A 14,148-nucleotide genomic window follows, 5' to 3' on the forward strand; every position below is an offset into this window, starting at 1 on the left:
ATTCTCCCCAAATGCCTACAACAGCTAGGGCTGGGCCAGGCCGAAGCCAGGAGCTGGGAACTCAATCTGTATCTCCCATGTAGGTGGCAGGGACCCCAGTACTTGAGTCATCTTTGCTGCCCCCCAGATGCAGGAAGGTGGAATCAGGTGCAGTCAGGACTCAAACCCACGCATCTGCTATGGATGCAGGCATCCCAGGCAGCATCTTAACCACTGTGCCAAACGCCTGCCTCATTTCCATTTAGCTTTTAACTGAGAGTTCTCCATTATTAGACTGTAAATCCCTGGCCAGGCTTTATTTCAGTTTGACTAAGCCAAGCATAAACAAAAAGCAATGTGGCCATAGGCTGCTTTATGGAAGAACTGTATTCGTGCATCCCCAGGCCCGGAATTTGATAATGCACTTGCTGTGGATTTGTTTTCTGTTCACATGAACAATTTAAAGAGGAAAAACAGGAGAAAAAATTCCAATGACCCCGACATGTGTATGCGGATATGGCCAAACTGAATTACTAGCAGTTTCCTTTCCCACCCGGTCTGGTTCTCTGTCTGCCGGCAAAGCCCTCCCCAAGCGCTGCCTCTTAGAATCCTTCCATTTTCTAAGAAAACTATCCATCCCTCTCCCTGTCTGGCTTGCTTATCGTCAGCCCAGTCTAAAACAGCTCTGCCGGCCCGGCTTGGCCTCTACGTCTCTTCCGAGGCACCTTTTCCACTGGGCCTTGTGTGACGGCCTTGTGTGACGGATCAAGCTGTCGCGTAGCTTCCCAGTGGCTCCTCAGCAGGTTGGTGCCAGCCTCGGACAGTTGTACCTTCGCATCTTCTGCAAGGATCCCCGGCAGAGTCTTCAAGGTGATGGGCACTCGGTACGCAAATGTGCCTCGTGGTGATTGAAAATCGGGGAGATTGAAGCATTTAAAGGGAATGGGTGCTTAATAAGTGATACTTGAGCGCTTGCCTCCCAAGTCTTATCTGTAAGAGCCCTTCATTTCCCACTACAGGAGGGTCAGGAGTCTGTGCTGTATTTATCGCTGGTCAGAAGTTCGTGTTTCACTGGAAAAACTTGATTCCTGGCTTTGTAATTTAGGTTGGCGACTTATGCTCAGGTGTTTGTTGTATGCTTGCTTATTTGCAGTAGGGTTGTGTTGGGGGGGAATCAATCTCTCTCTCTCTCTCTCTCTCTCTCTCTCTCTCTCTCTCTCTCTCTCCCCCACCCCCTCAGTCTATGTTTTACCTGGCTGCAGCTGCCTCAGGAAAAGCAAGCCTCTCTAAGTTTTCTAGCCCGACAGACTTCCTGTGCCAGGGCTTGTTTGGCCTCGGCCGTGTGTTCTCTTCCCTCTCTTTCTTCTCACTGGTTGAGCGAGCGCGGCGTTCCGGGGCTCCGGCGGCTCGGAGGCACTTGCTCTCCGCACCGTGTGGGGGACCCGCGCGGCTGGAACTGCCTCTGTGGGACTCGGCTGACTGCGAGCGTTACCATTTCTCTCGCGGCCCCTGATTGGCTCCCCCGCGGTCACGTGAGGGCCCCGGGGGCTGGAATTCTGAGTTGTAGCTTTTGGCACTCCTTTTTCTTTTTAAAAATCGCTGGGTCTGTTGAGCTCTCCTGGGCTTGGTTGCCTTTGACTGAGACTGGAGGCAGACGGAAAGAGCCACAGGCAGACTGAGGTGGCAGTAGAAAACCTGCCGGGATGTTCACTCAGGTGCCCAGGACCCCAGCTTCAGGCTGCTACTATCTAAATTCCATGACACCTGAGGGCCAGGAGATGTACTTGCGATTTGATCAGACTACAAGACGCTCTCCTTACAGGATGAGCCGGATTCTAGCACGCCATCAGCTAGTGACTAAAATTCAACAAGGTGAGTTGCCGGCAGTGGAAGGGTGTTGGCGAATTCTGATTTCTCTTGGCTGGATTTCATGCTAACCCGGTTTTGTCAATGGTTGTTCTCACTTTGCAATATCTGGATTTCTGTGCCGTGCTGCACGTTAACTTTTAAAAATGACATTAGGCTGCCGATTCAAGCAGTGACAGCACTCAGCTGCCACATAGCTCAGCATAAAGTACACAAAAAACTTCCCGGAAGGCAAGGAGCCATAAATTCCTATCCCTAACGTGTGTCTACAGAACGAACGAGAAAAGTTTGCGCAGTGTATATTTTAAGGAGTGTCTGTAGGTTCCTCACCCTCTGTCCCATTTGAAGCCAGGACACTTGTTTATTTAATTAAGGAGGGGGCGGGGGACAATTGTCCACCCTGCCTGGACTATTTAGAATATCCTGTGTGAGGAGGAGAGAGAATTCTAGTCTGAAGGCCACTGGGCTGACAACTAGAATCACATTCTCTTCCTGTTTGTATGCATATGTCAGTAGTTGCCACTGATTTGTTGGTACTCTTTTTCTCGAAAAGGATAAATACGTGTTACCCCATCAAAATAAATCCTGGGTGCTGTACGCGGAAACCCTGGCTTCCGAAGGCAAAGTGGAGACTATTGATTGTAAGCTGCTAGAGGTTCTTTTTATGCTTGGCCAAAAAACTTAAAAAGAAAGAAAGGAAGAAAGCCAGCCTGGAATCCTGGACATTCCTAAAACTTGCCATTCTCCTAAAAATGTTTAAAACATGCTTCTTATAGCGTAGGTCCATAGAAAGTTAAAGATGAGCTTTCCTAAGAAACCTGTAGCTGATGCCCATTTAAAACACACACACACACACACACACACACACACACAGAGTTAATGACCATCCCCTTCCTGAACTAAAAAAAGAACTAAATTATTATCTTGGTGGTGCATACGTTTGCTAGGAATTTCTAGAGCCATTATAAAAGTACAATTTCCACTTAAATAAAGGAATTTAAGATTATAGTGGATTGTAGAGGGGAAGTTGAAGTTGGTAATCGTGAAAATCTTGTTGTAATGTTTCCAAAAGGAACAATATGTATTCTAGTGAGCAGCATTTGATGAGATTGTTTCCTTGGAAATTAGGATTTGTTTGTGAAGGCTCAGGAACTGGTTATGTGTGAAGGATACTGGTCCTACATACCGGCCTGATTTCAGGAAGGATATTAGGTCATTCTATAAACTCTGTGTGCAGGTCTTGATTGAATAGAAACAAAAGTAATTATTTCCCTGTTACTTGATTTAAAAATACATTAGGCTCAGACTAAAAACCAACTCCATTTTGTTTTAGAAAATTCTGACAATGGTGCTTCAGCAAATGCCATCATCGCTAGAGACATAGGGGCTTAAAAAATGTTTGATGATTGCCTATGTCCTGTGACTGTTCCTCCACGCGTGTATAACGTGCATGTCATGTTAGAAATATTGCACAGATCTAGTTGAAACCACTTTACAAACCTCGTTAGATGTATTTACAATCATCAATTTCATTAAAAATGTATGTTCTTTTGGAATGAGGGTTATTTTCCAGGGATGATTTAAAGCTATGAACACATGCACCAGCATCATAAGCCCCTGTCACACAGGTCTAAGGATACTCTGTGTTTCATGTTGGCTAATTGGAACATTGGAGGACTCTCACCTTTTTATACCCGACAATGAAATGTTTGAAGCTAATGGATGTCTAAAAATTAAAAGTGATAGTTAAGATCTTAGGAAAGCATGAAGGGATGTCAACAGTGTAGTGATTCCGGATCATTATTTGTTCATATCATCTAACGGTTTGGTAAGACATTAAGAAAATGTATACAAAATACTTTTATTGGGTTTATTGTATCAGTAGATTGGTTCGCTGTAATAGTAGAGAATACTGATCAAACATTTACGATAGTATATCAGGCACTTTTCTGGGGGTTCTCTAAAAATTATAATGTATTTTTCTCAAAAATAACCTTATAGTTAAGTTGTATTACTATTACCAGTTTTAAGACTGAAAACACAGAGGCAGGTAGAGTTCAGGTGACTCACCCGAAGTCACATGGTAGGAGCTGACATTTGAACACAGCTCAAGAACTGGTGCCCTACAGTACGCCAGACTGTTTTTTTAGTTTTTGTAATGAGTACTAAAGTACTGAACCTATGGTTGAGTTTTGGATTATATAACATATCAAAGACGTTTAGCCTTTGGTGGTCTGAGGGAAGCCATGACTTGTATGACAGAATTAGAACTGTTCACTCAATATGAGATTTCCCACCAGGTTTTATTTCTCTAATGAGAGCAAAGGGCTATGTGTTTTACCCCTTGTGAATAGTTAGCACTCAATAGTGCAAGACATCAGTTATCTTATTAACAGTCTTTAATTATTCAATTTAAGTTTATCAAGTGCAGATTAAATTAATGACATGGTTATTTTTGTAGTTCACTTATTAGTGTCTTGAAATGACAGCAGCATCAGTAAAATTGCTTGCATTACTCTGCTTTAGATCTTTCCGGGAGGATTTAGCATGGTATTAATATAATTTGGGGCATCATTATTTATAATAGTAATTTCTCATGGCTGTTGGGAACAGTGCAAATGAGTGAGTTGCTCCCCACTGACCTCATTATAGTGAGATAATCATTGAATGGCATGGACATGATTCAACAGCAGATACATTTGTGAGGAGGAAAACAAGGAGGAGAAATAAAGGAATCTTTGATGATGCATAGGATCAGAATTAGTTACCCAAACCCAGGATGAATCTAAACTTGCTCATCTTAGGGTACACTCCAAAATATACACGCATCATGTCTCTAGCCTCCTTTTTTTCAGTTCTGAAGTTGTAAGTCCAATTAAAGAGAGATGTTTAAAACAGAAGGCTGTTTTGCAGAGTGAAAGTTTATCAGAAGTCATACTGCCCATAATCCCTACCCCGCATTCTTTCTTGAATCAATAGGGAAATTGTTGCAGAGGAAGAGAGTACAAATAATAATGGTTCTTATTGCTCTCACTGGCAGGCACTTGGGAACAGATAGAAGAAGTTGCCTATGGTGTGAAGAATGTTAGAATGAGGGAAAGGAGCATGGGCTATTTCCCCCCATTTTTTATTGTGCTAAATTATATATATAACATCTTCTTGGAACTGTACCTATGAAATGCATGAGATCTGTTCTCTTTGTATTAATGAAAACACATTAAATTTGCCATCTAAACCATTTTTCAGTGGACAATTCAGTGCTATTAAATATACTCATATTCATAATATTGTGCAACTATCACCACTGTCCATTTCCAGAACTCTTTCCAACTTGCAAGATTGAAATTCTGAACACATTAAGCACTAACTCTCCGTTCCTTCCTCATCCTAGCTACTGGAAAATCGCCATTCCATTTTCTGTCTCTATGACTTTGACTCCTCTGTGTACCATATGTAAGTAGAATCTCAGTCCATATTTGCGTGTGTGTGCGTGTGTGTGTGTGTGTGTGTGACTGGCATACTGTCCTCAAGGTTAGTCTGTGATGTAGCAAATGTCAGAATATCTCTCCTTTTTCAGGCTAGATAATATTCCATTGTGTGTCCCTACTACATGTCTGCTTTTTGGATAGCAGCCATCCTGATGGGTGTGGGATGGGAGAATTGAATTTCTCTGTCATTATTTGAAGGCTGTGATTGATTGGGTACAGGTGCACCATATTTAAAGTCAACACACATGCACATACTATTTGGAAAATCCAGATCCAAGCAGATGTGGTTGCTTGCCTTGTGAAAGTCTTTATCATACCATTAGACTTCTTACTGTGTTTTAAATGCTCAGAAAACAGCATCATATGGCTCAGACTGCAGTGAAGTCCACTGGGCCAGCAAAAAGGAGACAGAGACCCAGGCTCTGCTTAGACACTTCCTTCATTCCAGCACTTCACATGGCCTCCATTTCTGGGTGGGAAGATACGGTGGGTGGATCATGATTGTTCAGGTTTATCCTCCTCTCCCATTCTGGAATTCCCTCTGTAGATATGTCAACCAGTCATTCTTTGAACAAGAATATAGAAAGCAGGGACATGAAAGCCCAACTTAACAGAATCTGAAAGGGAAACAGAGAAGTTTTATTATGCAGAATGAATCAATGGCTTATAAGTTTTCTGCAATTTGTAATGGAAATGGTAAAGTAGAAATCAGGCTTTTGTTCTGCCTCTGCTACATTAGTATTGTGTGATCTGAGGCAAGTCATAACTTCTCTGCACCTTCTTTTCTTCTTCGACATGATAAAAGATTTGGATCCAATAAGTTCTAAAATTCCTATCTCTAAAATTCTAGGGTTGCCTGTTCACAGCTATTAGCTTGAGAGAAAGACAATTCTTGTTTGTTTTGTTTTGTTTTTGTTTTTTTGTTTGTTTGTTTGTTTGTTTGACAGGCAGAGTGGACAGTGAGAGAGAGAGACAGAGAGAAAGGTCTTCCTTTGCCATTGGTTCACCCCCCAATGGCCGCCACAGCCGGCGCACAGCGCTGATCCAAAGCCAGGAGCCAGGTGTTTCCTCCTGGTCTCCCATGGGGTGCAGGGCCCAAGCACTTGGGCCATCCTCCACTGCACTCCCTGGCCACAGCAGAGAGCTGGCCTGGAAGAGGGGCAACCGGGACAGAATCCGGCACCCCGACCAGGACTAGAACCCTGGGTGCTGGCGGAGGATTAGCCTAGTGAGCCGCGGCGCTGGCCGACACTTCTTGTTTACATTTTCCTTTTTACATCACTCAGCATTTATCTGGACATGCTGCTTTGACACCTGTGGAACATTCTCATTATCAGTTTAATAGGAATGTTAGGAAGCACAGTTTTGTGGACTAGTTAAATGTTAGTGTGACTGTAGTTATAAAGAAACTTGTAGAAACTCTCCTTTCTCGGGACTCCAAGGACTGTAAAAAAGAGTTAAGATGCCTGACCTATCACAAGGACTGTAGCGGTTGGAAAGTATCTGTGTGCCCGCTTTTCACAGTAAGACTTCTTTTCTTGATAGAAAATATAAAATGTTGAAAATTTCACCATAAGGAAAGGAAGACAACGTTGGACTTTCACTGTCATTGTCTTTCTATCTGAGATTATCTTTAAATAGATAGACCACCTGAGTTGAGCTGCACTAGAGAGGAATCCACAGTCTTTTTAATGTCCCAATAAACGCAAGTGTCCATGAGTGATGGATTTTCCCTCATGACTCCCTCAAATGGTATCTTGGGAATTTGCCCAACCTAAATAGTGAACATTGCCCATCTCTGATGGATGAGACCCCCCCCCCCCCAACTGGGTAGCATCAGCCTAAATTAACAAATCATTTGTTCTGAAACTGCCCTTTCTCTGTGGTAGTACTTTCTTAACCAACTACTTTCAAAACTGGCAGGAAAACAAACGGAACACAGAAAACAGGCTCAGAATGCATTCGTCATATGTTGCTCAAGTTCTTTTCTATTTTTTTACAAAAAAAGAAAGAGTGGCAAGTGTCATAAATTCACATCTCATGAATCACAACCTCTTTCCATTCAGAGCTGGTAACTGAAGGGCCTTTACAGAAGGGATACTGTTTAACCGAAGCCACAGGAAAATCTGCTAAGTGAATTAAGTCAGCTAATTTGAATAACATTTTAAGAAGTATCACATAGTAAAACTGTGAGCAGTCAAGGAATGGGTTCTAGAAGGAACATGGCGAAAGGGAAATTTGTGTGTAAATATATGAAATTTGTGTTTCACTTTAAGCAAATTGTAGGTAAAATAGCTACATGGCCTTGCTTTTATTAGGTCTGCCTCTATAAATACTTATCCCAGAAGCATGCATTTGCAAATTCTAATTCTGAAATGTTAATTTAAGTCAATGGAGATTTGTTTTCTCCTGTCTAGCCTCCCCTTGGAAAATGGTCAGCTCTTATTATTATGTAAGAGTCTTTGTTTCCTTGGCAACTTAACCATGGACAGAGATAGAAGCACAAGTTAGGAAAAAAATTTATCAAAGTGACTATCAGAGAAGACAGGAGAACCTGACCTTGAATTGCACCCTAGACATTTGAATGAAATAAGAAGCATGTAAAAATCATTTTCTGTCTCCTCAAGGACAATTGGGGAGAGACATCATATGTTAATTTATATTCTACCCCATTACCTAAAGGACTTGAAGTAGTTTATAGAAGAATATACAACCCAATAAAATTATGAAAAGATAAATCAGATTAGGAGAAAATTGTTGGTCAATTAAGATAAAATTAGGAGGAGCTATTACACACAAAAATAAGGTCCTAAATAATTATTTAAAATAGGCTACAAATTTGGTTGGAGCTTCCCTAGGCTAAACAAAAAGGAAACACAATCAAGGAAAGATAACATACCAGCAAAGCTTTCCTGGGACTAGATATTTGGCAAAATTTTCTCCCAAGAATTTGATATGTGAGAGCAGTTTCTCATACAGATTCTGTAAAGGTGACACTATAAACTATAGTGGATGGTACTTCCAATCATTGCTACAGTGAATTCAATAGCAAGTCTCCCTTGATTATTTCTTTTAACATCCTGCAGTAGAAATGAGGGCATCACAGCAAATTAAATCAGTAAAATATTTGGGAGTGGGATGGCTACAAACAGGAGGATTCAATTGTGCAATCCTCTGATTGTCTTCATCTAATAAAAGCATGGAGATGACCTACAAATTTTGACAGAACACGAGCCCCACGTACATGAACATTCAAGGAGAAAATGTGTTCAAAGTTAAATAATTTTGAGAAATGCTATATTCTCTTTCTCTTCTTGGAAATTCACACTTATGAAAGGCTGAGAGGAATCCTGCTAAAAATAGTCTAATTTTGTTTAAACCGGAATCTGTCATCATGACAATCACTTTTCACCGAATCCCATGAAGTGACATTTTGCAAAACCAGTGTTCCCTTGGGAACACATTTTGGAAATGTGGATTAGGAAAGGAAGTGGTCTGTGACTTTTCCGATAATTCTCTTTAAATATATTTCTTTTACAAATTGGGCAGTAGAGATTTTGAAATTGTGTGTTGGAAAGTAACATTGCAAGCATTGTATGTTTTCAAAGAAGGCCAGCCCCATAGACTTTAAAAAATCAACTGTGCAAGATGGACACCTTTAATAAAAACTAACAACCTAACAAAGATTCTGACCTGATTAGTTGTTCCCTGCACAGTTGTTGGGCAGAAAGCTAAAAGAATCAATGCATGGACAGAGTTAATAGTTACACCATCAAAAGTGTAACCAGTCCTCAGATGATTCTACAAGATGGGTATTGTTGGGCCCTGAAGAAGAAATGATAGGTTTTTAGCTCTGGATTTGTCTGGCCTATGATATAGCTAAGTGCCAAGTGAGTTCTGGGAAGTGTAATCACCCACATGAAAGAAGCGGGAAACTGGTCAGGAGTCTCTAATTCTCCTTGGCCCTAGACCACGTGGACTCACGAAAACTCAAGCATTGATGGGTGGCTCAGAGGCAGTTTTTGACTTCATGGTCCACAGATATCTCTGGTTGTGTAAAGTCTCTCTCCATATCATAGCATCAAGTGAACTAATGGAATATAGATCATTTTAATTAGTCGCATCTATTTGGCTTAATATAAACAGCTTATTCATTCTCAGAAAGCCTGAAAATGTAATCCTAAGATGTTTTTCCTCCTACTGGAAAAGAGATAGCACATGTATATTTGCATTGTAAAAAATATTTTTTGAGAGAACTCACAAAATAGCAAAAATGCATGGGGAGTGAGCATACTGTGTCACCCAGACCTCCATGTTTTAAAGTCACACAAGATCATAGCAATCACTGGAGAATGGGCCAGTCTAGGGCAAGACAGATAACTGTGAAAATTTATATGCAAAATTTGGAAAAGACATGAATTCTATTTTTTCTGAGAAGCTTTGGATCTCAAGGAATTTTTTTTTAATTTATTTATTTATATGAAAGACGGAGTTACACAGAGAGAGGAGAGGCAGAGAGAGAGAGAGGTCTTCCATCCTCTGGTTCACTCCCCAGTTGACTGCAATGGCTGGAGCTATGCCGATCCAAAGCCAGGAGCCAGGAGCTTCTTCCAGGTCTCCCACATAGGTGCAGGGGCCCTAGGACTTGGGCCATCTTCTACTGCTTTCCCAGGCTATAGCAGAAAGCCAGATTGGAAGTGGAGCAGCCGGGACTTGAACCGGCACCCATATGGGATGCCAGCACCACAGGCGGCAGCTTTACCACTATGCCACAGTGCCGGCCCCAAGGATCTCAAGGAATTTAAATGGCAGATGTGGAAAATAACTTCAGAAGTACAGAGTATACTAATGCTTCTAGAAAAAACAAATCAATAGAAATAAATCCAAACTGCTTGGTGAGACAGCCAGATGATTTCCCTCACAAGACATAGAAATCCTGACAATTTTAAAGTTCTGATTTGTGTTTTTGCCTCTCTAACAATCTGATAGTACACAACATTAAAACAGAGTAGAGAAATTGTAAAAGAACTTGGCAGTTAAAGAATCCAGTTGCAGTCAGTATTTTGAACTGAAATAGGCCTTCTCTTCCTGCATTCCAACTCCTGGTTAATTTAGAAAACCATAAGGATGATGAAAAGTTCTATTGGTACTCAGTTTCTGTAAGTGAATAATAGCATTTCACATACATTTATATTCACTAAATGGCACACTCAGAAAAAATAGGTATAGTCATTAAATCAAACTTTCCATTGAGGACTTTAGTACACTGAAGTTATTTATAGTATTTAAAAGTGATATAAGAAATGATTCACAAATCCAGCTTTAATGATATTCCGACCATTTACACCCAAATAAGACCAGACTTCTTAATGCAGAAATTTCTAGAATCTGCCCAGATGTGTTGAGAGACACAACATGTGTCCCACTAAATGTGTTTCTCAAAACAAAAAAAATGAAATCCATTGCAGGGCCCTTATTGTTTGGACTTACATAAAGCCATGTGTTTTGAATAGCAAATGCTTAGTAATCAAACCACCTTTGTTGATATCTTTTGGATAGGAAGACTTGCTAACTCCCTTCCCTGCAGATTCCTATCCTCATCATTAGTACACTATATTTGCTGTACTCTTAGGAGGAAGATCTAAGTCTGACAGAGCTGCTTAGATATTTTTATTACTTGCTTCCTTGAATAAGGAGGAAAACCCTTGGCAAGAAAGAAGGGAAATCAGTCTTCCAGGATATATTGAAGAAGCCTGCAAAAGAATTCCAGTGATTAAACTTATCATCTGTTAGATACAACACAGAATGCAACACAGTTCTTCATTTCGATTTTTGTATGTTGTTTTAATCCCTGGAACAGTTCATGAAATGGTAGCACAAGGCATTTGGTGTCATGGAAGAGAGACAGCTGTTTGCTTCATGCTTTCTTCTGACACAGCCTCCTAGGTGTTACTCTGTTGGCAGGATATTGAAATCTATGTTTTAGGCTTTAGGGGCAAATGATGCACATATATTGGTCAAATCTGAATAAATGCTTTCCTCTCTTGCAAAGAACTACATAAGGTTAAGAATGTCCCAGAAACAGCTGTTCAGCACAGACTCCAAGCTTTCTATACCTACGTTTTTAAACCACTGGAGAGGTTTGGAAATATGCAGCTTAAATTTGAACTCCAGCTCTCCTTCTTAGCAGGGCAACCTTGGCCAAGTTACTTACCATTTCCAAGTTTTTGTTTCCTGTGAGCAACATGGAGTCAATAATAGCAACTATCTCAGAGTTCTTGCAAGGATTAAATGAGAAAATATCATTAAACACATAGCATAATGCCTGGCACATACTAAGAACTCAATATAAAAATAATAGGATTCTGCAAAAAGTTTATGGGAAAATACAGTTAAAAGATAAATTAACTTAAACTTCAAAAATTTTTGAGATCCATATGTAAATTTTCATAACATACATTTTCCATGAAGTTTTTGAAAACTCTTCATGTATGTTAAACAAGTACATTCAAAGTAATGTATCATCAAATGAAGCATAGATTATATACTTTATTCCATATTTTCTAATGCTCACATACCTAATGCCATATTTTTGGCATTTCCTCAAAAAGTGCCCACCACAAAATTCTAAACAAGATTTTTTTTTTAAACTTAACCTGTAATGAAAGCCATTGCCTCTCCCAATTGTGGTTTCCTAAGGGTAGCAGTTCCTCTCTCAGTTGCCCTAAAATAGTCTCCAATCATGGACTTAGTGGACGTTTCACCTCCTGCAGATAAACAAAAATTGTTGACCCTCCCCTTCCTGCTATAAAAGAGACAGCCCTCAGCGGGAAGTGATCCTGGCCCTTGGAATCATGAGGGGCTGGAGGCTAAAGCTAAGCCATCAGGGATGCTGGAGGGATGGCCTGAGCTCTCACTGCCGGAGCCACAGGCCAGGAGGATGCCAATTGGCTGGGGAAGAGGTTGGAATTAAGGCTGAGATGAGCATCATCAACCGGTAATAGATGGGACTTTACTGAAGGGACAGTCACTTTTAAATTGTAGTATTCCATATAACTGTCTAACAGCGATCTTCTACAAGCAATCCAGCAACCATTTCTACCCTTCCAGTGACAGCAGCAAATGCAGTAGGAAAGCCACCAGTCCTGGATTAGGGTGACCCTGAAGAACTCACCTGCGTCTTCTAGACCTAAATGTCCTCTTTCATAATGTGAGTTGTAAACATATCAATCTGAGACTATGTTCTGGAAAGCCAATTCCACAGGGCTGGTGCTACATTAGTCATGGAAAATAACTTTAAAATTACAGAGCATGCTAAGGCTGTGAGTGGACTGCACTGGTTTGTTAGGGCTGCCGTAAGAAAGTACAAGACTGGATGTCTTCAGCAGCAGAAATGTGTTATCTCACAGGTCTGGCGGCTGCAAGTCTGTGAACAAGGGGCTAACAGAGGTAGTTCCTTCCGAAACCTCTCTCCTTGGCTAGCATGTGCCTGTCTTCTTTTTCTGTCTTCTCCTGGTCCCTCTTTTGTGTCTTGTCCTAATCTTGTCTACTGCTATGCACGTCAGTCATATTGGATAAGGACCCACCTACATGGCATTTTACCTTAATGACCTCTTTAGAGGTGTTATCTCCAAATAGAATCACCCTCTAAGGTATTTGTGCGTTAGGACTTCAACATATATACAATTTAGCTTGTGCCATACACCAAATGTAATGTATAATTTGTTACATCACAAACAGAAGAAAAACTAACTTGCACGATGTGCTTATGCTTCCCAGGCACTGTGCTGGTTGCTTCCATGTTTTTGCTCCATTTATTTTATGGAATAGGTATACACTTATGTCCCCCACCATATAGAAGACCACCCACAAGAATAGAAACAGCAGTTGGTACTGTCGTATGCGTCAGAACTTAATGTTAATCTTGAGTCTTGTGAATGCCTTGATAGGATGAAATATTTGATGTCTGGGTATAGTGTCTTGAAAATGCTGAAAAACTATTATAATATTAATTCTTTCACTGGTATGGCACATGATGTGTTTTTCTGAATATGTGTGTGAGGTGGTATTGCAGTCTTGGATTAGGAAGCTGTGTTCCCTACAATCTGCCTTTTGGAAACCTGACAAATGCATATGCCAGTTTTCCTACTTTGAAATGTTTCTGATCTCGTTTTCCAGACGGAATCCTGTGGAAGTAGAATTCTGTTCTGTGGAAAGGTGTGCTTCTCTGAGTGGGCTCCTTAGATAGGAATAAACTCGCTGTGCTATAATAAGGAAACTTGGCAGCAAGAGCTGTGATTATAAAACATTAACCTACAGGTAGAAGAGACATTGTTTCAGAGTCCAGTATTTCCTCCTCTGCTGGCATTCAGAGTAAAATGGCTTCCTTACCTCCAGCTTTCCAATGACATTTCTGATAAAGTCACTCTATTTCTGTTTGTTTCATGCGAATTTTCACCTGCCATTTTGGTCTCCTTCTCCATCTCTGGTTACCTCGGCAAAGCCAATCCTGGACACTGCAAATTCTGTTCCATGAGACTCATTGCTTTGATCCATGGTGTCAGCAATGATGTACAGTTGAGGCAAGTATTTTTCAGCTCATTAACTGTCAGCCACACTTCCTCAGGGCTGCTTTAGTCTGTGCAGCTGCCCTGCAGCTGGGCCAAGCCCTGCTTCCTGGACTATGGGGTGAGCATTTCTGCTGCGTCACCCAAGAGAGAAAAAGGTTTGGGGTTCCTCTTGGAGGAGCAGGTTGTCAGTGGAGTTGTTCAGCATTTAGATGCACCCAGATGAGTTATTTAGATCTGGGACTGGC

General features: G+C 41.0%; 1 protein-coding gene across 18 annotated transcripts in view; it reads left to right on the top strand.

Annotated features, from left to right (window-relative positions):
* STARD13 (StAR related lipid transfer domain containing 13) overlaps positions 1–14,148 on the top strand; it is a 585,508-nt gene that overhangs the window by 390,698 nt on the left and 180,662 nt on the right. For 2 of the 18 annotated variants that reach the window (XM_008273537.5, XM_002720592.6), the window contains exon 1: positions 1,528–1,851. The exons of 14 other annotated variants lie outside the window; for them this stretch is intronic. In XM_008273537.5, the coding sequence (XP_008271759.3) occupies positions 1,683–1,851 (169 nt within the window). In that variant the 5' untranslated portion in view covers positions 1,528–1,682. Of the gene's footprint in view, positions 1–1,527; positions 1,852–5,236; positions 5,299–14,148 lie in introns of those variants that run through there. 2 more of the 18 variants (XM_070049037.2, XM_051831812.3) reach the window with 2 other exon arrangements.

Source organism: Oryctolagus cuniculus, chromosome 9, assembly GCF_051225735.1.
Source record: "Oryctolagus cuniculus isolate XC-2025 breed Fujian yellow rabbit chromosome 9, ASM5122573v1, whole genome shotgun sequence".
Lineage (NCBI taxonomy): Eukaryota > Metazoa > Chordata > Mammalia > Lagomorpha > Leporidae > Oryctolagus > Oryctolagus cuniculus.